We start from the raw sequence: 25,276 nt of genomic DNA on the forward strand, positions 1-25,276 counted from the left end.
TCTGGTAAGGGGTGTGCAGCACTCAGGAGCTGTCTCATGGCAAGGTTGGGATGTGGGAATGTTGACATTGCCCCTAAGGAAAGGAGGGACGCATCCTAATTTTATTGCAAATTAGTTGCTCCACAGGATTTTACGATTTAGGATGGGGAATCCCAGGCCAGGTCCAACATGGTCAGTCCAGAGGGATCCAAATCCGGGCTCAGGATCCTTTCACCAAATCTTTTGCTCCTCCTTGGGGCCAGCTCTAATGGTCCAGCACCGTCACAGGCAGGAACTTGTGGAACGGGATGGGCTTTAAGGTCACTTCCCGCTCAAACCATTCCAGGATTCCATGATCTGTGTCCCTCAAGATCAGTTCTAGGAATCTGTCCTTCAGTGGAGAAGGAAATTAAAGAAGCGACTTGATGCTTTGAGTTATCCCAAGTCAAAATCATCCTGCCATATAAAAAGAAGGATTTTAGCGTTGAGTACAACAGAATTTTTGGGAGTGGATGGGAGTGACAAGGACAGAAGAGGAAGATTAATGCTCTCCATCAGGAATATATCCCAAATATTCAATTACGTTGGATATTTGAGCCAGAATACTGTGGAAATCTGTCCTTTGGATGCTGGGATCTTTCTGCAAGGAAGGTGAGTCCCAACTGGGGTTTTCCCAGTGTCCTGAAGGGCAAGGGACACAGGGACACGGCTCTGGAGTTGTAAAGCAGATTCTCATGGCCTGGGGCTGTTCCCAGTTGAATAATTTCATGGATGAGCTTCAAATTCCCTCCCAAGGCAAGCCATTCCAAGATTCTGGGATTCTAAATCATAGACTCATGGAACGTGATTCTACAAATCAAATGATTTTATGAATCCATAAACCCATGGGCTACGATTCCATGGATTCCAGGATTCCTAATGACAGAACCATGCATTCTAGGGTTCAACATCCCGAGTTGGAAAAGACCCCCGAGGATCATCCAGTCCAATTCTGACTTTAGTGCTGGGTTTAATCTTCATTTAATTAAAATATTACGGACCAACTTCTAACAGGGTTGAGGCTGGGCTGGTGCTTGACTTCCCAGGAAAAATCCATTTTCCCTTCATTTCCCTTCCTTCCCACGCAGCTTGTGCCCGAAACAGGGGGCTGAGAGCAGGAACAAGGGGAGCAGGGAATAACAATTGTCTTAATGTGGAGAGAGAGAGAGAGGGAGGAGAAAAAAGGGCTCGTTCTCTCCATCCCGAAATAATAGACCCATTACTGTCCCCCCAATCCTCAATCCCCCTCCTCTGCCGGGAGAAGAATTGGTCACTGCACAGCTGTGGGAGCGGGATAAATATATTTATATATCCCGGAGAATCTGCCCTTCTCAATTGGGATGTGGGGCTGGACAATCCCTCATTGTGCCCCGGCTGGCCCGCAGCAGAAAGGCCCCACAGTTTGGGGCTGGCAGGGCCCCGGCGCTCCCAGCACTCGGAACTTCATGGACTTATTCCCAGCGCGCCCTTCTTTATTGGATTCGAGTCATTATGGGCCGGGAGGGCTGGAGGAGGGGAGGGGGAAAAGGGGGAGCCGGGCGTTATTGGGGATTGTGGGAACATCTGGGGGAGCACAAAGCACAGCTGGGCCTTCCCCTGAGGGGGGCAGGGGCTGGGGTGTGGGGGCTGGGTTTGGCGATTTGGGGCTGGGTTTGGATGGGTTGGGGCTGGTTTAGGGTGATTTGGGGCTGGATTTGGGATTTGGGGTGGGTTTTGGTGGTTTGCAGCTAGTTTAGGGTGATTTGGGGCTGGATTTGGATGGGTTGGGGCTGGTTTGGGGTGATTTGGGGCTGGATTTGGGATTTGGGGTGGGTTTTGGTGGTTTGCAGCTAGTTTAGGGTGATTTGGGGCTGGATTTGGGCGATTCGAGGACAAATTTATGGTGCATTTAGGGCTGGATTCTGGTGATTTGGGGCTGGGTTTGGGGCTGGATTCGGGATGGATTGTGGCTGGTGATTTGCAGCTGGATTTGGGGTGGGTTTTGGTGGTTTGCAGCTAGTTTAGGGTGATTTGGGGCTGGATTTGGGTGATTTGAGAGCTAATTTTTGGTGGATTTCGGGCAGGATTCTAGTGATTTGGGGCTGGGTTTGGATGGGTTGGGGCTGGTTTAGGGTGATCTGCAGCTGGATTTGGGATTTGGGGTGGGTTTTGGTGGTTTGCAGCTAGTTTAGGGTGATTTGGGGCTGGATTTGGGTGATTTGGGGCTGGGTTTGGCGATTTGGGGCTGGGTTTGGACGGGTTGGGGCTGGTTTGGGGTGATTTGGGGCTGGATTTGGGATTTGGGGTGGATTTTGGTGGTTTGCAGCTAATTTAGGGTGATTTGGGGCTGGATTTGGGTAATTCGAGGGCAAATTTTTGGTGGATTTAGGGCTGGATTTGGGTGATTTGGGGCTGGATTTGGGTGATTTGGGGCTGGGTTTGGATGGGTTGGGGCTGGTTTAGGGTGATTTGGGGCTGGATTTGGGATTTGGGGTGGATTTTGGTGGTTTGCAGCTAATTTAGGGTGATTTGGGGCTGGATTTGGGTGATCCGAGGGCAAATTTTTGGTGGATTTAGGGCTGGATTCTAGTGATTTGGGGCTGGGTTTGGTGATTTGGGGCTGGATTTTGGTGGTTTGCAGCTGGATTTTGATGATTTAGGGCTGGATTTGATGTTGGGGGCTGGTTTAGGCAGATTTGTGAGTGGATTTTGATGACTTAGAGCTGGATTTGGTGTTTAGGGTGATTTGGGGCTGGTTTGGGGTGATTTGAGGTTGGATTTGGATGATTTGGGGCTGTTTTAGGGTGATCTGTAGCTGGATTTTGGTGGTTTGCTGCTGGTTTTGTGGTCTGTGGCTGGAACACGAGGCTGGATTTTGGGGATTTCCTGGTTTTGTAACTTGTGCCTGGATTTCAGTGATTTGTGTCTTTCAAAAACTGGATTCTGACGACTTGTGGCTGGTCTTGGAATTTCTGGGCGGATTTTGGTGGTTTGTGGTTGGATTTTGTGCCTCAGGGCAGGCTTTATGAACAGGTTTGCTGGTTTGTGGACGCATTTTTGTAATTTGTGGTGGGTTCTGTGTTTTGTGGCCGGTTTTTGGTACTTTGTGGCTGGATTTTTTGTCGTTTCTGGATGGATTTTGATAGTTTCTGGCTGGATTTTTGGCAGTTTGTGGCTCCTTTTTGGTGCCTTATGACTTTGGGGACAGATTTGGGTGCTTTGAGGACAGATTTCAGTGCTTTGTGGGTGGTTTTTAGTGATCTCTGGACAGATTTTGGTGACTTGTGGCTTTGCTTTGTGGCAGATTTCGGTGTTTTGTGACGGGAGTTTGGTGCTTTGTGAGGGATTTTGGTGCTTTGTGAACAGATTTTTGTACTTTGTGGCTGGATTTTTGCTGGTTTCTGGATGGATTTGGGTAGCTGGTGATGGTTTGTGGCTTTAGTGCTCTGGGGGTTTTTGTTGTTGTAGGTTTTGGGGGGGTTTGGGGGTTTTTTTGGGGGGGTGGTTTCTGTACAGATTTTGGTAGTTCGTGACTGGAATTTTGGTGGCTTGGGGCTGGTTTGTTTTGGTTTTGTTTTTTTTTGGTTTTTTTTTTTTGTTGTTGTTTTTTTGTTTTGTTTTTTGTTTTTTGTTTTGTTTTGTTTTGGTTTTGGTTGGTTTTGTTTTGTTTTTTTTCCCAGTGGTTTGTGGCTGGATTTTTGGCAGCTTTTGGCTGATTTTTTTCGGTGCCTCGTGACTTAGCTTTGTGGCAGATTTTTGTGTTTTGCGAGGGGAGCTCGGGGCTTTGTGGACACATTTCGGTTCTTTGTGAGGCATTTCGGTGCCTTGTGGGCAAATTTTGGTGCTTTGTGGCTGGTTTCTGGACAGATTTCGGTAGTTTGGCATCCTGTGGGGTTTTTTTTGTTTGGTTTTTTGTTTGTTTGGGGTTTGGGTTTTTTTGTGTGGGGTGTTTTTTGGGGGGATTTTTTTTTGATTTTTTTTTTTTTTTTTCTGGTGATTTGTGGCTCCTTTCGGGGGGAGCTTTGTGCACAGAATTTTTGGGGATTTGTTCACAGATTTTTGGGGTTTTCTGCACAGATTTTTTGGGGGGCTTTAGTGGCTGAGTTTTGGGGTTTAGTGGCTGGGGTTTGGGGCTTTAGTGGCTGGGTTTTTGGGCTTTAGTGGCTGGGTTTCGGCGGCTCGTGGCTGCTTTTTAGCGCTTCGTGGCCGGATTTTCACTTCGCAGCTCGCTCCCGGTGGCTTTTTCGGCGACTTTTCGGCAACCTCGGGAGTGGCCGGCGTTGCCAAACCCTCCCTGAGCGCGGGGCCGGGCGGGGAAGGGCAGGGAAAGAGGGAGGGGAAGAAGGAAAGAAGGAGGAGAAGGAGAAAAGAGGGAGAAGGGGGGAAGAGGGAGGGGAAGAGGGGAAGAGGGAGGGGAGGGGGGAAAGAGGGAGGGGAAGGAGAAAAGAGGGAGGGAAAGAGGGAGTGAAAGGGGGAAAGAGGGAGGAGAAGAAGGAGAAGAGGGACGGGAAGAAGAAAAGAGAGAGGGGAAGGGGAAAAGAGAGAGGGAAAGAGGGAGGGGAAGAAGGAAAGAAGGAGGGGAAGAAGGAAAGAGGGAGGAGAAGGGGGGAAGAGGGAGGAGAAGAGGGAGGAGAAGAAGGAAAGAGGGAGGGCAGGAGGGAGGAGCGGCCGCGGCAGCCCGAGTGCGGGGCAGCGCTGTGCGGACGCCGATGGGCATCGGGCGGCGGGCAGCGGCTCCGGGAGCGCGGCGCTGAGAGCGGGGCTCGCACGGCGCTCGGACGGGGCTCGGGGGAGGCGGCGGCCCCCGGGCCGGGGCCATGCCCCGCTGCAGCCGCACGGACTGAGCCGGGGCCGGCCCGTGCATGGCCCAGCCATGGAGGTGGTGGACGAGACGGAGGCTCTGCAGCGCTTCTTTGAAGGTAACGGGGGCAGCGCCATCCCGGGGTCCTGCCCCATCCCGGGGTCCCTGCCCCATCCCGGGGTCTCTGCCCCATCCCGGGGTCCCTGCCCCATCCCGGGGTCCCTGCCCCATCCCGGGGTCTCTGCCCCGTCCCGGGGTCTCTGCCCCATCCCGGGGTCTCTGCCCCATCCCGGAGTCCCTGCCCCATCCCGGGGTCTCTGCCCCATCCCGGGGTCTCTGCCCCATCCCGGGGTCTCTGCCCCATCCCGGAGTCCCTGCCCCATCCCGGAGTCCCTGCCCCATCCCGGGGTTCCCCCGGAGGCAGCCGGGCTGGGTGGGAAAGGAGCTGAAGGCTCATCCACGCCTTCCCCTAGCCCGGGTTGCTCCGAGCCCCGTCCGACCCGGCCTCGGACGCTTCCAAGGATGGGGCAGCCGCAGCTTCTCCGGGAAAGCCGTTCCCGGGCCTCAGCACTCTGGTAGGGAGGAATTCCTCCCCGACATCCCATCTAACGCGGTTCTCTGGCAGTGGGAAGCCATTCCCCCTTGTCCTGTCACTCCAGGCCCTTTGCCAAAGTCCTTTTCCAGCTCTCTTGGAGTCCCTTTGGGCCCTGGAAGGGGCTCCAAGGGCTCCCTGGAGCTTTCCCTTTTCCCGGCTGGACAATCCCAGCCTGGCTCCGTACCGTCTTTGCCTTGCCCAGCTCTGGAACGGGACAGATCCGTGTCCCGGGGCACAATCCAGGGCCAGCTGTGCATCCTCCAGCGCACACCGTGGTGCCGAGCTGGATATCCTGGAAACTGTGCTGTGCCGTGCCTTAGATTCCCGGCTCGGACCTTGGAATACCCATCACTGGGGCAGGAGCAGGCTCATGGCAGTGGCTCTAGCCTATGGATCCCAGATGTTTTCCAGAGCCCGGATCCTTGTGGACACCGCACGGCTGTGGGTCACTGCCCTCCCCACCAGGGTGGAGAAGTGGTTGGGAAGAGAATTTGGCCTCTGTTGGATGAATTGTGGTTGCTCGTGGCTGAGCTGGGATGTGTTTGGAGCCCGATCCTGTGGTTGTTCCTGCCTCGGCTCTGTGTTCCCTTCCCTGCTCCGGCCTTCTTGGCATGCTCTGCTCTTCCTTGTGGAGTGCTCGGCTCCTTCTCTTTGCCCCTCGTTGCGTTGTTTCCCTCCCTTGTTTTCCAGTGGGTCACTTGCCAGGCTGCGTTACAGTTGCCGTGGGCTGTGTCCTTTAGGATGAGCCTCTGGCACATGGATGTGCTGCCTGAGGGAATAACGTGCCCATCCTGGCAGGGCTCCATTGCACCAACAGGTCCCTGGGGTGGATCCCAATCCACGGGGCAGCTCCGGAGCTGGGATCCCCCTTGGAGCGGTGGGATTGGGCAGTGAGCCCATAGAGGCAGCTGGGGCAGGACAACGGTGTCCCTGTGGATTCTGGCTGGTAGAAGGATTTATCTTGGGAAGTGGGAACAGAGGATGCCCTTGGGAGCAAGTGGAAGCTCAAGGTGCTTCCTCCTCGCTTCCCTCTCTCCCAGCATCTCGCAGTAAGGCATCTCCTCTTCAAAGCAAGAAGCATCCCCTGTTGATTCCAGCCATGATCCCAGATTCCCAGGAGCCCCAGGATTAGTGAGGATGAGAAGCCTGACCACAAGGGCTCTTATCAGCTGCTCCCAGCCCGTGTTCCCTGCAGCCTTATGGGGTTTCCTTTGGTTTCAGGGTTTTGCTTGGGCCAAACTCCTAAATCCTCCTCTCCTGCTTCCCATTCCGGGGGTGCTGAGCACCTCCCAGGAGTTCTGCAGAGCTCTGGCTCAGCATCCCGGTGGTATTTATGGACCAGCTCTTGTCTCTTCACTTGGAGACATGGAATTTCTCCCTCACCCCAGCGCAGCTTTATGATAATGTGGGGATTTCTTTCTTTTTCTGTTTTCCTGTTCTTTCCGGGTGCTGGGGGTGATCCTGCTTGAGCAAGATGACTCTGAGAGATCCCTGACAACCATCCCATTCTGGGATTCTTCCTCTCTATATTCCTCCTTTCTCTCTTTTTTTTTTTCTCCTCCTTTCTCCCTTTTTTTCTCCTCCTTTCTCCTTTTTTTCCTCCTCCTTTCTCCCTTTTTTTCTCCTCCTTTCTCCTTTTATGTTATTCCTCTTTTCCCCCCTTTTTCCTCCTCCTTCCCCCCCTTTTAAATCTCTTTTCTCCTTCTTTCTTTTTTCCTCTTGAATCAAAACCATCCTGTCCCTGTCAAAATCCAGGATCAAGGAAACTGTGCCCAAAGGATATTTCTTACCCTCGGCTTTAAAATCCTTTTTAAAACCTCTCTGAGCCAAATATTCCAACTTTGTTTGGGCACCTCGATCCCTTTCCCGCTGTTATTCCAGAGCATCTGTTGGGACACGGAGCTTGAGGGGGAGAGGGGAAGAGAAGGAAGTTTTACCACCAGGAATTGCTGCTCAGTTTTTCCCTCTTGTGCCCGATTTGATTGTGGTGCTCTGCGGAATTCCGAGGCCAAACTGTTCCTCTGGTTTTTTGGGAGTGAAGGTCAGGGCCTTAAATCACGGCACGGAGCTGGATTTACTCTGGAATCTGGCCCTCCTGAGGAATTAATGGTTTTTGGATGTGGTAAACAATAGATACGTTGGAATTTAATAATTTACAGGAATAAATTAATTATCCCATCACTCCTTTAAAATTTATCACGGAATTTCCATCATAAGGAAATACTTTTCCGACCTGTTTTTCTCTTGGAGTGAAATATTTTCTTTTTCTCATGGGTCATCCCATCCCTGAAGAGATTTCTTCCTGCAGGCTGAGAATCCTGGACTAATTTGGGAATTCTCACTCCTTTGTTTGACTCTGATTTTCCCAGGATCTGAGCCTGCTGTAAGCAATCCCAGAAAATTTAAGAGGAATCCCTGAGCCCTTGGTATTTCCCAGTGTCAGACAAGGATTAACTGGGCTCCTCATGGAGAAGTTTGGGAGTGGGGGCTGTGCTGGTGGAGCTGGAGAAGAATCAGTGCCTGTGGTCATTCCAAATCCTGGAATTTGGCTGGTCCCATTTGCAGAGCCAGGCTTGTTCTGGAAAGGAAGTGCTCCCAAAATCTCAGGCCTGGTTGGTGCCTCCAGTTTTCTCCACTGGGAGATGGACGTGGATTTTCCTAATTTTTCTTGATGTTTGGTCAGGCAGGATTTCCTTGTGTTCCTGGATATCCTTGTTTCCCTGGGTATCCTTTGTTTCCCTGGCTGTCCTTGTTTTCCTGGGTACTCTTGTTTTCCTGGATGTCCTTATTTCCTTGTGTATTTTTGTTTCCTGGGTATCCTTGTTTTCCTGGATATATTTATTTCCATGGATGTCTATGTTTTCCTGGGTACTCTTTGTTTTTCTGGGTATCCTTGTTTTCCTGGATATATTAATTTCCATGGATGTCTATGTTTTCCTGGGTACCCTTTGTTTTTCTGGGTATCCTTGTATCTCTAGATATCCTTGTTTTCCTGGATATATTTGCTTCCGTGGATATCCTTGTTTCCCTGGGTATCCTTGTTTTCCCAGATATCCTTATTTCCCTGGAATGTCTGCTCTTTGATGGTGGGATCTGAGGTGTATGAGGATGGAGAAGCAGAAAAATGATGGGAAAGATCCCAGGCTTTGCTCTGGTATTTGGGGTGGGCTAGGGAAAAGTCTCTGAGGAAGAAGATGTGTTGGGAATAACTGCACACTTTGCTGGGATGAAGGTGCTGGGAATGCAATCCTGGCTTTCCATACTGGGTGTCCTCGAGCTGGGCTTCTCCTGTGTCAGGAAGATCCTTGTTGTCCTCAGGCGCGCGATGGAATTTTTTGGGCTTGTCCTGTGCAGGGCCCGGAGCTGGACTTGGATGATCCTCATGGATCATTCCCGTCCCACCCAGGAATCTTCCCAATCTCCACGGTTTGTGTCAGCACAGCCGATCCACGTGTTTAGAGGTGCCCAGGACCATCCTGCTGAGGAGAGCTCAGGCAAAACTCCTGGAGCAGTGAGCACGGAATGCCGGGGGGTTCTGGCAGGGGAGGGAAGGGAGATTTCCATGGGTTTGGGAGTGTTCCTGGAGCGTTTGTGTTTGGATTCAAAGGAAGAGGAGGGAGTTGACAGCGTCTGACCCTTGGCTGGCATCCTGCTCCCAACCTTTCCCTTGCTCCCGCCCGCCCCTGCCTCAGGGAAACGCTTACGCCACGGCTCAGCTATTTGGGATCCCTCTCCCAGCTAATTTATGAGATAAGGGCTTGGGGAAGAATGTACAGCGGGAAAGATGTTGGGAGCGGGGCCGGCGGGGGCTGGGAAGCGAGAATTCGGGAAAGGAGCAGAGAAAGAAGGGTTCCAGAGAGCGCTGAGAAGTTGAGCAGGTTTGGGGTCGAGGTGGAGCTGGGAAAGACAAGAGTTGGTTCAGCAGAAGGGGAAGATTTCCATGGAGCTTATCCAACGGCTCCACAGGTTTTCATGGAGCGCAAGTGGCTGGAACAGTGGGAATATTGTCCGTGGAGCGGCCGTGTGTCCGTGCAGGGTTTGCTGGGCTGTGTGTGCTCAGGAATCTCTGAGCTCGGAGTGACCAGGAGTGGGTGGTTTTGCCTGTGGGAATGTTTGGATGTGTGTGGTCATGGAATCCTGGAATGATTCGGGTGGGAAGGAGCCTTAAGGTTCATCCAGTCCCACATGGGCAGGGACACCTTCCACTATCCCAGGTTGCTCCGAGCTCCATCCAACCTGGTCTTGGACGTGGCGGAGATGGGGCAGCCACAGCTTCCCTGGGAAATCCATTCCAGGGCCTCACCACCTTCCCAGGGAAGGATTTCTTCCCAATATCCCATCTAAACCCTCCCTCTGCCATCCACAACTTCTCTGGACAACCTGTTCCCGCGTTCCTGGTGTTGGTAATAACACTCCTGGTGATTTTGATTACGGAGCACTTGGTGCCTGTGAGGAGGAAGTGTCACCCTGCAGTGCAGGAAGAGGTCTGGAGCATTTCCCTGTTTTCCTTGGATGAGGGGATATGGAATACTGGAGCTGAAGCAGTGAGGAGACCCCGGGTGACAGCTGTCCCTTGTCCCCCACGCTGGGCCATAAGTGGGATTTGGTGGTGGTGGGAGTGAGTGGAGAAGGAATTCACTGGTCAGACTCCTGCTGGTGTAAACTAACGTATCCATGAGAAACCAGGGACTGCTCCCAAGTCTTCCTGTTGCTTTGGGATGTCTTGAGGCTGAAAAAACTGGGAGCAGAAAGGCCGGGAGGACAGTGGAACCTGGAGGGTCTGTCCTGGTGTCCCGTCTTTTAGATTCCTGGGCTTGACGTAGAAATGCAGCCTCAAGGATCAGGACATCACTTTTCATTGGAATGCCTTAAAAAAAATGGCCCTTTTGGGGCGTCCTGCTCACTCATCACCCTCTGCCTGCCCCCAAACCCATTCCTGAGGCTGGATGCCGGGAGAGCTTTTCCCACAGGGCGCTGCTGTGGCAGAACACCTTGGCAAAGGGAAAAGCCCGGCGTGATCCCGGGGAGAGCTCCCGGCCGCAGGAGGAGCGGCTCGGGGATGAGGTGGCGGCGCAGGTGACAGTCGCTGCGGGGCCGGGCTGGCGCCGAGGGAAGGTAAGAGGCTTTGCCCGGAGTTCTTTGGGAGCCGGGAGTCAGCCCGTGCCGGAGTGGGCCCGGGGAAGCTGGTACAGCACAAACACATGACCATCCCCGCGGGTAATCCCCTCGCCGTCCCAAATCCCAGCGCGGAGCCTCCCCGGCCCTCCCACTCTTCCCGGAGGGAATAGAAAAACCAGCGGGCAGCAGCAGCGCCGGGAGCTGGAGGAGCTGAGCTCAGGGAATAATGACACAGGGAGAGAGCAGGGATACGGCGGGAGCTTGACGTCAGCTCTCACCATGCTCAGGATGCGCTGGATCCGAGCAGGTAATGGCGTGGACCCCTCCAGCCCTTCCGTGGCTTGCCTTGCTTTCCCCTCTGCCTCTCCATCTCTCTTCCCAATGGGATTGTTCCCTGGTTCTACTCGCTCTTCCCTCTATTTGAAGCTTCCCTGCCCAGCCCTCAACAGCAGCAGGTGACGTGAGGATGCTGCTGAGTCCAGCTCAATCCCAGGGCCTGAGCAGAGACAAAAACATTCCCTTGAGCTCATCACCGCACCCAGGAGGCGTTCCTGGACACTGGGGGGAGGCTGCCACGTCCATCCCAGTAGGAGATCCCTGGAGTGTCTTCAGCCAAAGGACTCGTCCTCATCCGCTCCTCAGGGAAAGGCTGGTGCCAAACGCCGCCGCTTCTGGCGTGGTCTCGTGATGGTTGTGCTGGTGCTTCTCCCTCCTGTTTCCCCAAAACTCTTTTATCCCGGACCCCAAAAGCCCTTTATCTTGGGGAAAGGGCAAGAGACACCCAGGTGGAGTGAGGCCAGAGAGCTGTTCATGAGAGGGTGTATCCATAAAGCCTGATAAAAGGGCAGGTTGGGATTTGGAGAGGTGATGTCAGCACGAGGCTCCATGAGGAGGAACTTTGCCCTTGTCCTGGGTAATGCCCCTTCCATTGGCTGGTGCCCTGGGAGCAATGGCCCGACACAGACAGGGAGAAGCTTCGGGAGGAGGTGTCATTTGGGGTGGATTAGAAGGAGTTGTGCAGGAGGTGTGGCCAGGATGGAAATGGTGACGCACAGATCCGGCTGGGCCCATGCGTGGGATGGGGTGTGGAAGCGCTGCTGCATGCAGGGATATGGGAAAAGAATCCTGCTCCAGGAGGAGCCTTGGGGTCTTGCTTCCTCACCCTTATCAGTTAGAGCCCTTCCAGGACAGTCATCCCAGCTGCCAGAAAGATGGAATTAAACGTCTCCTGGGCATGGTTATTTCAAAGAAGAGAGATGGGATCCTGCTCTGCCTTCCCTCTTCTGGATAGGGGCCTTATGGATTCCTCCTGGTGGGAATGGCTGGAGTGATCTGGTGGTGGAACAGGCTGCCCAGAGAAGCTTTGGCTGCCCCATCCCTGGAAGTGTCCAGGTTGGATGGGGCTTGGAGCAACCTGAGGCAGTGGAAGGTGTCTCTGCCCGTGGCAGAGAGTAGATGATCCTTACAGTTTCTTCCAACCCAAGCCACTCCAGCACTCTGTGATCCCGAGCTGGGAGCTGTGCTAGGAAGGTGCTGGTGAACCTCTGGGCACTTTCCCAGCCCGTGCCTTGGCATTCCTCTCGTGTATCCCAGCCTGGGGATGGCGTTGCTCCGGCACAGCTGTGCCACCTTGCTGGAGAACCCTCCTGCCTCTTCCCAGTGCTGTTGCTGACTGGACTTTGCACTCTCCGATAAGAACCCCGGGACACTGAATGTGCCTGAGGAATGATTAACCAGCGTGCGCCGTGCCAGAGGACAAGGGAGCAGCTGTGGCTGGAGACACAAACAGGAACAGTCTCGTGGCTTTTGGGGCCAAGCCGGGGCTTTCTGGGTGCCCATCCCGTGCTCCAGCATCATTCCGGAGAGACAGCCCTCAGCATGGGACATTTCAGAGGGATACCAGGACTAGGGATGAGACAGTGGCAGAGAGCTGGGGAGGTGTCCTGCTGCTGTGGAGGGCACACGGGAACTCTGAGAAGCAGAGGGTGGATTGATCCCTGGAAGTGTCCAAGGGCCAGGTTGGACAGGGCTTGGAGCAACCTGGGCTAGTGGAAGGTGTCCCTGCCCGTGGCAGGGAATGGAACTTGGATGAGCCTTAAGGTCCCATCCAACCCAGACTACTCCAGGATTCTATGACTGGACACTACACTTGGCTGTCTGGTGGCTCTCACTTACATTTTCATGGATATATCCTCTTATTCCAACTGACTGGTGTGCTTGGCGTGCCCTTGCTTATCCAACAGACCTTCCTTCTTCCCGTTCTTCCTGCGCAGCAGGACATGTGATCATGGAATGCTTTGGGTTGGAAAAGGGACATTAAAGGTCAGCCAGTTCCACCCCCATCCATGGCATCTTCTCCCTGATCTGGTGGATGATGTGGCCAGCCCAGGGTCCCACACTCCAGACAACTTCCAGCAGCACCTGGAGCACGTTCAAGGCACATTAGAAGGGAAAGGCCTCCTTCCCGAGGGAAAATGTAATGTGACACTCAGGGTCCACCACTTATCTCACTGAACTTTGGCTGCGTTGGGGCAGTTACTCCAAGCAGGGAGAGGGAAAGGTGGGAAGAGCGGCCAGGCCTGGCTGCAAACAAAGTGAACAGAATTCTTGTGGAATTCCCCGTCCACAAATGTTCCCAACTTGTGCATTTCCCTGGGTTTTGGCGTGGTGGGGAGGAAAACCGGTTGGAAAAGCCAAGGCTGGAGTTTTAAACAGCCTCGGAGTTCTTGGATCCAGCCTGGGTGTAAAAACCAGGCATTAAAGGAATTCTTGCTGGGATTGATTTGATTTTCCCTGTTGTTTGCCACAGAGTCTTTGGTATCACCCCGATTTTCCTGCGGAGTGGCAAGTTGTCCTGGTTTTCCTACCCAAGTAGTTTGGTGAGGAGGAGACGGTGCAGAGGGCATGGGGTGGGCATGGAACAGGATTTCTGAAAGACTCAGGCGGGATTTCCAAAGAACTGGAGGTTTCATTCATTGACTTATCGAATCCTGGAATGGTTTAGGTTGGACGGGACCTTAAATCCCATCTTGTTCCGTGGGCAGGGACACCTTCCACTATCCCAGGCTGCTCCAAGCCTCATCCAACCTGGCCTTGAACACTTCCAGGGGTTGGGACATCCACATCATTTATGACTTTTACTCCTGAGTGCCGATTGCTCGAAATCCACATAAACAGGAAAGCAAACATTTATCAGCCTGCTGGATCTTGGCTTATCTCCTGTGTTATGACAAGCCGGGCTTTATGGACATTGATTCGTGGAAGCACTAAAAAGGACGCTCTGACTTTATTGGGAATGAAACACCTGCTTAAGTAAAGGGAAACTTGGAAAACGGAGCCTTATAAGGGCCATTAAACCTTTTTACAGTTGGCTGCTTGCTGATAATGTGGTCAGTGCTCCTCTCCTGAACAGACACGGGGTTATCCCAGATGAGATCCAATCCATCCCAAAATCCAAGGAGTTCTGGGTGGGGGGTTAATCCTACCTGTCCATGTCCCCTCCGTTCTGTCTTGTTTTAATTCAGTTTTTGGGAAGGGGTATTGGAACGGAGAGGTTGATGTGTAGGGAAGGTCAAGCCTGGATTGGATAGGGCTTGGAATAACCTGGACTAGTGGGAAATGTCCATACCCTTGGGAAGGGTGTGACTGGATGATCCTTAAGGTCCCTTCCAACCCAGCACACGCTGGGTGATAAATCAAATTCCACCGTGTTGAGGAGCCAGAGGGATGCAGGGAACAGCCCTGTGAGGACCTGCAGGCTGGGAACAGCTTTCACAGCCCGGGATGAGGAGTTTGGATGCTGGGAGTCGTGCTGGTGTTCTCAGGAAGAGGAACTGGACAAACTCAGCCCAGTAGAACAGGATGGGCTGTAGAATGTCAAGGTAGGGACCTTTCCTGCTTCCTGATTTTTAAGCACATGTAGTGTGGCTCTGGACATCCAGAGGGCATTTGTGGATACAGCAGGCCAGGAATGATCGCTGAGAGGGATTTTTACAGGTTTTCCAACCTGTAAGAAGTTGGGTTTAAGTTGGAAAACTGTGCAGGATCACGGAGTCGAACCATTCCCCATGCTCACATTGTTAAGGTGTTTTTCCCTCATTGCTGGTTGTGTTGCAGCAGGAATGGGCTCCAAAGGTTTTTTTTCCCTACTGCCACATGGAGTTTATCTATGCAATTGAAGTCACCATCCCAGTTTTGCCAGGAGAAAAGGGCTTTGCCACCTCTTCCTTTCCTGTATCCGAATAATCCCTTGCAGAGGTGATTGAACAGAAGCAAGGGGCCAGGAATCTTGGGAGTTTCTTTTACCCCATGTGAGCAGAGATCGTGGAATCATGAGTTATTTAGGTTGGAAAAGCCTCCTGGGATCATCCAGTCCAACCATTCCCCTGGCTCTACCAACACCACTGCTATCCCATATCCCCAAGTGCCACATCCATACAGATTTTAAATCCCTCCAGGGGTGGGGACTTCACCACTGGAGCCTGTTCCGATGTTTTACAACCCTTTTCATCGAGGAATTTTCCCTGATATCCAACCTAAACCTCCCCTGGTGCAATTTGGGGCTGTTTCCTTTTGTCCTGTCCTGTGTTCCTTGGGAGCAGAGCCTGACCCCCACCTGGCTCTTGTCAGGGAGTTGTGGAGACCAAGAAGGTCCCCCTGGAATGTTTTTGACCCCGATCTCTTCCTGGGGGCCTCTGCTAGGAAAACCCTCGTGGCTGGGATTTAATTTGGGGACAACTCATTCCCACCTTCCCAAGCAACCTCTTGATCCTCTCATCCCTATGGCACATCCTAGGGCAGCGTGCCAGGAACCTTCCCTCTGGATCTGGGCCTCTCCAGCCAGCCCAGCACTTTGAAGTGATCCCGGGAACACCCACGGAGCGTGTGGGATGGATGGGATCCAAGCAGCACGTTTGGTATCTCGGCTGTATTGTCTGGGAAGTGTTTGCTAAATCCCTGGAGCAGGAAATATGTTCCAGGATGGCTCAGAGTTGGTCAGAAAAGACAAACAAGGGTTTGTTTTTTTTTTTTTGTAAAAAAAAGAAACCTCAGTTCACTGTAAAAAGTGGTTGTGGGAATAGCCAGCATGGCAGTAATCCCTAGGGAATTTGGGGGTTTCAGTAGTGAGTTCAGGCATGTAGAACCCTGGAATGGCTTGGTTTGCAAAGGGACCTTAAAGACCATCTAATTCCACCCCCTGCCGTGGGATCATGGAGACAGAAATGACAGCTCTGGATCTGTCCCACTTCCGTTGGTCGTGTTAGATCCTGGGAAAAGTGGGCTCCTCCTTGGGAGCTTTGTGCCACATGGCTGAGACAGCTTTTGACACCCCTTGTGATTTTCTTGGGAGACAGCTCCAGAGCAAATGTCCCAGCTGTGTGAGGAAAACCCTGGTGACCCAACACTCCTCCTCGTGAAAGATCCACGGTGGTTGCACAAAACTTGGGATGGCCCTTCCCAAGCCCTGGAAAAAGTCCCATCTAGATAAATGGCTCTGCTTTTTCTTCCCAGTCTCCTCTGGAGATTGTCCAGCCTGGACAGACCTTGGTGCCTCCCAGCTGGAAGGGAGGGAATGATGTGTCTGATCTGGACGCGGTGTTCCCGGCGATGCTTGGCTGCCTCTGCTCCTGCATCCTGGTGCTGTTCCGTTCTTAATCTCCCGCCCTGGGGATTGTTTTGGGCTGGGGGTATTGCCAGGAGAGGCAGCACCTCTCCAAATCCTGCGTTATCCTGAGTTCCCTGTGTGTGTGTGGTGTGGATGTCTTAGAATTGGGCTGATCGTGGCTCGTCCTGGATCTCCAGATTCCCTAAGAGCTTTTCCAGAGCCACGGTGTTGCCCTGCAGCAAGGTCAGTGTCCAGGGCCCGTGCCTCTGGGTTTTTTCTTTGGAAGCAGAAGAGCAGTGGGATCACAGCTCAGGATGTGCCATCAGCTTGGTCAATTCCTTGTGCTTCCCTGAGTATTCCCTCTCCTGGTCACTGCCAAGCTTGGCAAAGCTCTGGGCAGCTGGATCAAGGCTCTTGTTGCTGCTGGTATGTAGCTGCTAATGATATTAGCGCTTTTTTTATCCCTTCTGGCAATAATTCACTCTGAGGGAATGGTGTGGGATATGGATATGGACCTTCACCACCACGGCAGTGTCCAGGAGCTCATCCACGTTGTGTTATCCTATGGAAAAACGTCCCTCCCGCCTCCCCAGAGTCGCAATCTGGATAAAACAAGGTCAGCTGAAGGCACCTCAGCGGAAGGGTTCCTCAGGAGCTTTTCCCCATCCTTGTTGTCCCCAGGGATGAGGCCCCGGCCGCGTGCAGCGGGAGCCGCCAGATGAAGTGGCCTCCTCCGGTCCTGTTGTCCCTGCTCCAACACCCTCATCCCGGGAAGGGAGATAAAGGCGTTGTCTCCAAACAAACAGGGCAATGTGCCCCCCTGGGCAGGCACCTTGGAGCCTCCCAAATGGAGCCGCTGTTCCTGCCCTCGGAGAGCATGAATGGACAAGTGCGGCATTGACGGCCGCGGGGACAGGGACAAACGCGCCTCTGTGTCCCCTCTCACACCTTCCCCTCCTCCTCCTCGGCCCCCGTTCTCCCAGGACAATGCCTCCATCCATGCCAAGGTTCACAGCTGGCAAGGGCGGGGGAAAGGCCAGGACAAGGGTGGGGAGCTGCCAGGAGAAAGGGATGCAGGAGGGAGAACAGCTCTGGCGAGGGGAGATGGGAGATGGGGTGAAATTCCAGGAGGGTTGGAGGAGAGAAGGTGCTCAGAGGGAGGGCTCAGGGAGGTTAGGGAGGGAGGATCATCCTTTTTGCCTCCTTTTCCTGCAGAGCTTCCTGAGGAACATGCCCATGGCCTGCCCATGGCACAGCAGGATAATTTCCTCTGGCTCCTCACACCTCCTGGGCCTTGGGATGTCTCCCACCACCACTTTGTGCTCTTGGGAAAGGAGGGTGTTATCCCCTTATCCCTGAGTTTTGGATGTTTCCCAGGGCCTTGTCCACCTCATCCAAAGGTGCTTTTGCCAAATATATTCATCTGTGGATGTAAGGAGCTGTGGGATTATGTAGGAGCAGAGAGAGCTTTCCAGGGAACAGGGAGATGCTGCTGCCTCTGGGTATTCAGGGAATCCTGGAATGGTTTGGAAAGCACCTTAAAGATCAACCAGTTCCAAACCCCCTGTCGTGGGTGTGGTTGTACTTCCCATCAGGCCAGCTAATTATTCCAAGTGTTTTGCCTCTGGAGCTATCTCACTCCAGGTTGTTGCTGAGTCTTCCGGGATCCCCTGTAAAATGCTCTCTTCTCCCTAAGTCTGGGCGTTTGGCTAAATCCCACTGTCCTGGATCCCTGTTCCTGATCACTGCTTTCCCTGCATCCTGCCCTGCCCGGCATGGGAGAGTTTCTCCAGGAATGCAGAGGGGTTGGATTTGGGAGCAAGGATGTTGGCTGGGAGCTCACCAAGAGCTCCCAGGAAGGAGGGGATCAGGTAGAGGTGGGCTGGGAACAGTCCTGGCCCCTCCATGGAGAAGGTTTGGCGGGATGTGTCTGTTCCAAGCCCCGTATCCATTGCTCGGGTTGATTAGTTCATTTTAATTCCATGACAGCCAAACTCTCGTGAACCCCCAAATCCTTACCCCTTAGTCTGGAGTTTTCCTTGGCATATTATCTCACGGATCCCAGGGCTCATCCTTGGCCGCGTTTTCGGTGTGGAATTAGTTGGAATTTGGACCTTGTGTTTTTTGCTCCGTTATGAACAGGGAACGCAGGAGCTGCCCCTTTGCTTTGGAAGGGCAGGGCTGTCCTTGGGGATGGACCGGCTAGGGAATGTCCCCAGGATGGGACACAGGGGTTGGATGAACCTCAGCACTGTCTGGGGACAGTCCCACCTTTTGTGCTGGGAAGGGACATGGGCCGGGTTGGGATGTGCAGGGACAAAAAGTGTCCTAATCCAAGAGAAACTGCTTAAGGGTGCTATTCCTGAGGGGAGCAAAGGATGACAGTGATGGGATGAGGAGGGGCTGTGGTTCAGGGGAAAGGCCTGGGATCTCCTGGAAGAGCCTTGGACAGCTGGGACTTGGCTCTGGGGTGGTCTTTGGGGAGCTGTGGGAGCGCTGGCTCCGTGTCCCGCTCTGGTCACAGGCGCCCCGTTTGGGGGCTGGTTCTCATCCCAGTCAGGTAATAAAGAGCGTTAATTAAGCAGGAATGCTGGGCCGGGATCCAGGGGGAGCCAGGGGCTCCTCCAGGGTCACCAGAGGGGATGGAAGCAGCCCAGGGTTGGGCGCGAGGCAATAGGGACGTCATCCCGCTGTTCCTTATGGAAGCAGCTGTGTCCAGGTGCGCAGCCCAAGTCTCTCCGGGTTTGCTGAGGTGGCAGGTATGGGAGGGATGCTATTCCCAGCTGGAGCAGCTTCTCCCCGCATGGCAGAGCCATCCAGGATGGGAAGGAGCTCGGAAGCCGAGCGCTGGCCCCGCGGCTGGCCGGGCTTAGGCGATGTTTGGTTTGTTTGCCATGGCCCGGATTCCTGGTGCTCGGCAGCCAATCCCCCCGGGCTGAAGGATAAACACGGCAGGAGGGAGAAGGGGGTGAGGAGCAGCGTGGAGCCCGGGAATGTGCCGATGCTGCAGCCTGCCTCGAGGATTGCACAACCGAGCTACGGTGCACGGAGACGGGGATGAATCCAGCTGTGTGCCGGGGCATGGACACTGGGATGGGTGAATCCAGCCGTGTGCCGGGGCATGGACACTGGGATGGATGAATCCAGCCAGTGCCGGGGCACGGACACTGGGATGGATGAATCCAGCCGTGTGCCGGGGCACAGACACTGGGATGGATGAATCCAGCCGTGTGCCGGGGCACGGACACTGGGATGGATGAATCCAGCCGTGTGCCGGGGCATGGACACTGGGATGGATGAATCCAGCCAGTGCCGGGGCATGGACACTGGGATGGATGAATCCAGCCGTGTGCTGGTTCATGGACACTGGGATGGATGAATCCAGCCGTGTGCCGGGGCACGGACACTGGGATGGGTGAATCCAGCCGTGTGCCGGGGCACGGACACTGGGATGGGTGAATCCAGCCGTGTGCCGGGGCACAGACACTGGGATGGGTGAATCCAGCCAGTGCCGGGGCACGGACACTGGGATGGATGAATCCAGCCGTGTGCCGGGGCACAGACACTGGGATGGGTGAATCCAGCCGTGTGCCGGTTCATGGACACTGGGATGGATGAATCCAGCCGTGTGCCAGGGCACGGACACTGGGATGGATGAATCCAGCCAGTGCCGGGGCACGGACACTGGGATGGATGAATCCAGCCAGTGCCGGTTCATGGACACTGGGATGGATGAATCCAGCCAGTGCCGGGGCACGGACACTGGGATGGATGAATCCAGCCGAGTGCCGGGGCACAGACACTGGGATGGATGAATCCAGCCAGTGCCGGGGCACGGACACTGGGATGGGTGAATCCAGCCGTGTGCCGGGGCATAGACACTGGGATGGATGAATCCAGCCAGTGCCGGGGCACGGACACTGGGATGGATGAATCCAGCCGTGTGCCGGGGCATGGACACTGGGATGGATGAATCCAGCCGTGTGCCGGGGCACGGACACGGGGATGGATGAATCCAGCCAGTGCCGGGGCATGGACACTGGGATGGATGAATCCAGCCGTGTGCCGGGGCACGGACACTGGGATGGGTGAATCCAGCCAGTGCCGGGGCACGGACACGGGGATGGATGAATCCAGCCAGTGCCGGGGCATAGACACTGGGATGGATGAATCCAGCCGTGTGCCGGGGCACGGACACTGGGATGGATGAATCCAGCCGTGTGCCGGGGCATGGACACTGGGATGGATGAATCCAGCCAGTGCCGGGGCACGGACACTGGGATGGATGAATCCAGCCGTGTGCCGGGGCACGGACACTGGGATGGATGAATCCAGCCAGTGCTGGTTCATGGACACTGGGATGGATGAATCCAGCCGTGTGCCGGGGCACAGACACTGGGATGGGTGAATCCAGCCAGTGCCGGGGCATGGACACTGGGATGGATGAATCCAGCCGTGTGCTGGGGCACGGACACTGGGATGGGTGAATCCAGCCGTGTGCCGGGGCACAGACACTGGGATGGATGAATCCAGCCGTGTGCCGGGGCACGGACACTGGGATGGGTGAATCCAGCCAGTGCCGGGGCACGGACACGGGGATGGATGAATCCAGCCAGTGCCGGGGCACGGACACTGGGATGGATGAATCCAGCCAGTGCTGGTTCATGGACACTGGGATGGATGAATCCAGCCGTGTGCCGGGGCACAGACACTGGGATGGGTGAATCCAGCCAGTGCTGGTTCATGGACACTGGGATGGATGAATCCAGCCAGTGCCGGGGCATGGACACTGGGATGGATGAATCCAGCCGTGTGCCGGGGCATGGACACTGGGATGGATGAATCCAGCCAGTGCCGGGGCACGGACACTGGGATGGATGAATCCAGCCAGCGCCGGGGCACGGACACGGGGATGGATGAATCCAGCCAGTGCCGGGGCACGGACACTGGGATGGATGAATCCAGCCAGTGCCGGGGCTCTCTGCCTCGCTGAGCGCTGGCACTGCTGTGGCATCCCGGGTAATTCCTGCTGGAGCTTTGTGCTGCGTGTCCTGCTCATCCATTTATCCCAGCACGTGCTGGAGCTCCATTAGGAGAGGGACCACATGGAACCAGAAGCTTCTGGGGTCTCCTGATCCTATTCCACCCTGCACCAGTTCGGGTATTTGATCCCTCCCGGGCTGATCCATGCCTCTGTTTTCCCTGCAAATTCTCCAGTACGTGGCTCCAGTGGCACTGGGAAGCTCTGGGCTTGGCACAGCCTCTTCTCCTCCTCCTCCTCCCTGGTGTCCCCCCACCCCTGGCTGATGTTCCCCAGCCCCTGCAGAGTGCTGACCTCGTCGTCATCTCCAGCTTCCCACATCTGGTTCGTGTTAGCGCATCCCAGGATGAAGTTCTCCAGCTCTCTCCCTTCCTCCCACCCCCAGGTGACCCAGGCAGGATTAGGGGTGATTTGAAGGCAGGCAGCAGAGTAGGAATTGAAGAGGGAGGGGGGACTGTTATAAATAGAAATTCCATAAACTTCTCAGCCTATCACTCCAGGAAAATTCCGGGTTAAATCCCTCAGACCTGTAATATGACAGTTCACGGAGGCCAGGCTCCATTAACTCTTTCCAAGCCCTACTGCCCCGTGCCCATCTCTGGGAGCACCCAAAACTGGGACAAGGAGCTGGGAAGGTGCCACCAGGAGGGCTGAGCCAGTCAGAGCAGGGGGCAGGGAGGAGGAGTCAGGGTGGGAAGCACCTCCATTGGGATGTGGAGCGTGTTTGGAGGCTTGGGGAAGGCAGAGAAAACCAGTCCAAACATTGGGATTCCTGACATTCTCACACGTCCGGGGGCCTCAGCCCGCCCGGCTCCGCTCACCAGAAGGGTGCTGAGGGTTTTAACTTCTTGTCCTGCAGGCAGAGGTTGAGGTTTTTTGGGATTGCCACGGCCCTTTTCCCAGAGAGGGGTTGGAAAGCGGAGCCGTGACGCGGTGGGAGAGCAGGGTGGCAATGCCAGGGACAGCAGGAGGACATAGGGGACGTAGGGACCTGGCAGGTTTGGGATGGGTGAGCTCAGTGCTTCCCTGGGCTCCTCCACCTTTCTTTGCTGGGATGAGATGTGGGAGCCTGTCCCGTGCAGAGCCATGAGGGTGTTGAGCTTTCCTCCTTGGTGGCTTCCCACTAATCCCCACTTAGGAGGGGGAGGGAATGCTGGTGCCATTGGGATCTCGTGACTGTGGAGCAGTATTAGCTTTTAATTAATCACCTGAGCTGGCTTTGGTAAGAGCCAGGCTGCGTGGAAGCTCCAGGCGGTGGGACATTCTTTGTCCCTGCCCTGATATCCCGGGATTTGTGCAAATCCCACTGTCCTGGAGCAGAGGAAGGTCCTTGATTTGTGGTGGGCAGCCACATGCCCCCTCCAGCCCTGACACACCTCTCACGTCACTGGCCTTATCTCGCCCTCCTCAAGGTGACTTCAAGGAAGCAAAGTAATCTTGGAGTGGTTTGAGTTGGGAGGATTATAAAGCTCATCCAGTTCCACCCTCTTGCCATGGGCAGGGACACCTTCCGCTATCCCAGGTTGTTCCAAGCCCCATCCGACCTGCCCTGGAACACTTCCAGGGATCCATGGGCAGCTGCAGCTTCTTTGGGCACCCTGTGCCAGGGCCTCGGCACCCTCAGAAAATTGGGAAGAGTAGTATCCTACTGTCTAGAGAGGGCTTCTGATCCTCCCTGGAGGGTTCCTGGGCTCCTCTGCCACCACAGAGGAGCTTCTGGAGTTTGGAGGTGTGAGGGAAACCCTCCTGGGGCTGGACTTTGCTTGGACAGTCTGAGTCACAAAAATTGGCCAAGTGCCCTTTTTGCTCCTTTGATCGTGGATCCCCGTGCCAGAATTTGGGATGAAAGCAAGTCTCCTGATGGCCTTTGGGGTGGGTGTTTGCCAAAGGCATTCTGTTATTTATGGCCCCGGGGGTTTTTGGCTAAGCAGGAGGCAACGGAGCACAGGGAGGATTCCTCCCCACCTGGCAGGAGTTTTCGGGGATGTTACGGGATCATGGTGAGGGCTTGAAGAGGTGCCTTGGGAGATGTTTGTGGTGAAGTGTTGGGAGCAGGCTATGGCAGAAATCCCTAGGGATGAGTGAGGGACGCACAGATGGCCGTCAGTGAGCTCCCATAACTCTGAGGACAAGAGCGTGGAGCTACCACATCCCAGGAACTTCAGAGCAGGGTGTGGCTGTCACAGTGGAGGGACAGGAGCCACCCCTGTGCTCCCCTGGGATCTGCAACTGCAAACTGGAGCTGCTGGCACAGCTGGAGATCCCGGAGGCTCTGCCTGCTCCGTCCTCTTCTCACCTCAGTGCTCACCTGGAAGCAGCATCCTGTGTCCCTGCTCCAGATGGATCCTGTGTTCACATGGAAGAACATCCTCACCCTGTCCCCCAGGTCCCTGGGCTCTGCCACGGAGATGTCCCAAAGCGAACAGTTATCCAGGATTTTCACCCCCCAGCCAAGGTTTCTAAGGCAGAGATCCCTGTATCCACACACACACACCCTGTCCGCTTGGCAGAATTCCTAGCTGGATTTATTTCTGCCGATTTGCCTGTCTTGGTATGAAAGGGATTTGCAGAGGGAGAGCTGCAATTGGCCGGGGTGGGCTGCAGCCCCCCGGGCCGGCCTTTGCGGATCAGCGGGTGACCTTTCCCGGGAACCGGGGGGATCCAGGGGCTTCTCCTGGGCTTTCACGTGGGGTCTTTCAGGATGGTCTTCCACTGACTTCCTTATCGGAGCGGGGGGAGTTGGATCTTCTCTTCCACTTTCTTGGCAGTGCCTTTGGCACCGCGGGCTGGCTCCGGACTCCCGCTTGGGAGAGACAGATAAAGGAAGGATTTTCTGTCAACAAAACCCTGCCCAGCTTCCCTGGAACAGGGCAGGGAGGGGAGGAGGAGCCCTCTGGGGAAAGGACAGGGAAATCCACCGCCTGCCCGTGGAGCAGAGGAGAGGGAGGAAGGTCGGGAGCTGATCCGGAGCTGTGGTGGAGAAATTCCAGTGTGTTCTGCAAAGGGTCCAAAGAGAATCACAGAATGTCCTGAGTTGGAAGGAGTCCCAAAGGATCTGGTCCCCACCACGTATCAGTGTCCCCGCCCTGGCTTGTCCCATGTGCCCCATCTCCTGGGATGAGGCTTTGTACCGGGATGCAGTGGGTATGGAGAGCTGGCAATTCCCAGGGATCTACTGAGTCATCCCTCCCCATGGCAGGGGGTTGGAACGAGATGATCTTTAAGGTCCCTTCCAACCCATTCCATGATTCCATGATTCTCAGAGCAGTTCCTTGACTGCGCAGAGGTCTGGTGGTGTTTCCAAGGCCTTTTCCTGTTCTTCTCCCGGCTCATGCTTCCACCTCCTCTCCCCTCCAGGCCACGACATTAATGGAGCTCTGGAACCATCCAACATCGACACCAGCATCCTGGAAGAGTACATCAGCAAGGAGGACTCTCCGGAGATGTAAGTGTTTCCCCTGCTCCGCAGCAGGAACGGTGTTCCTTGTGATTCTCCGTGGAGAGATCGCAGAATCCTGGAATGGTTTGGGTGGGAAGGAGCTCATTGAGTTCCCCCCTGGCCATGGGCAAGAAACCTTCCCCTATCCCAGGTTGCTCCAAGCCCTGCTCAGCCTGTCCTGGAACACTCTCAGGGATGAGGCAGCCACAGCTTCTCTGGAAACCTGTTGAGCAGTTTCCAGCCCTGAAATTTGAGGAGCCATTTAGGAATCGCCTCTGCTGCTCCAGAGTCTTCCTGCATTGCTCTTTGCTCCTTTATCCTTCCCAGCCTTTTCTCCTGTCTCTTCCTGCCTTCTTACCTTTGAGTTTTCCCGGTCTTTTTTGTTCCCTCCCTCTATCCCCCGAAGGGCACCAGAAACATTTTCCCTTAATCTGAGCTCTGGGAGCTCAGATTAAATCCCTCCAAACCTCTCTGGGAGCTCAGATTAAATCCCTCCAAACCTCTCTGGGAGCTCAGATTAAATCCCCAGGACTTTGTGAGCGTGGAGAAGGGAAGGATCTCCCTGTGCATGCTGACTTTGGGAAGGAGGACGGAGCAGACCTGGAGAGCACCAAGGGAATCTGGGAGCAGGGTGGGAGCGGGATCTTTGGCACAGCTGCCGTGTAAAGCTGGTTACGCAT

General features: G+C 54.7%; 1 protein-coding gene across 7 annotated transcripts in view; it reads left to right on the forward strand.

Annotated features, from left to right (window-relative positions):
- Nucleotides 1-4,799: 4,799 nt before the first annotated feature.
- The window catches only part of MYRF (myelin regulatory factor), a 46,177-nt gene continuing 25,700 nt past the window's right edge, over nucleotides 4,800-25,276 (forward strand). For all 7 annotated transcript variants that reach the window (XM_066320421.1, XM_066320425.1, XM_066320426.1 and 4 more), the window contains exons 1-2: nucleotides 4,800-4,916; nucleotides 24,515-24,602. In XM_066320421.1, coding sequence (XP_066176518.1) covers nucleotides 4,871-4,916; nucleotides 24,515-24,602 — 134 coding nt within the window. In that variant the 5' untranslated portion in view covers nucleotides 4,800-4,870. The remainder of the gene's footprint in view (nucleotides 4,917-24,514; nucleotides 24,603-25,276) is intronic.

The sequence above is a fragment of the Sylvia atricapilla genome, chromosome 6 (genome assembly GCF_009819655.1).
Source record: "Sylvia atricapilla isolate bSylAtr1 chromosome 6, bSylAtr1.pri, whole genome shotgun sequence".
NCBI classification, from domain to species: domain Eukaryota; kingdom Metazoa; phylum Chordata; class Aves; order Passeriformes; family Sylviidae; genus Sylvia; species Sylvia atricapilla.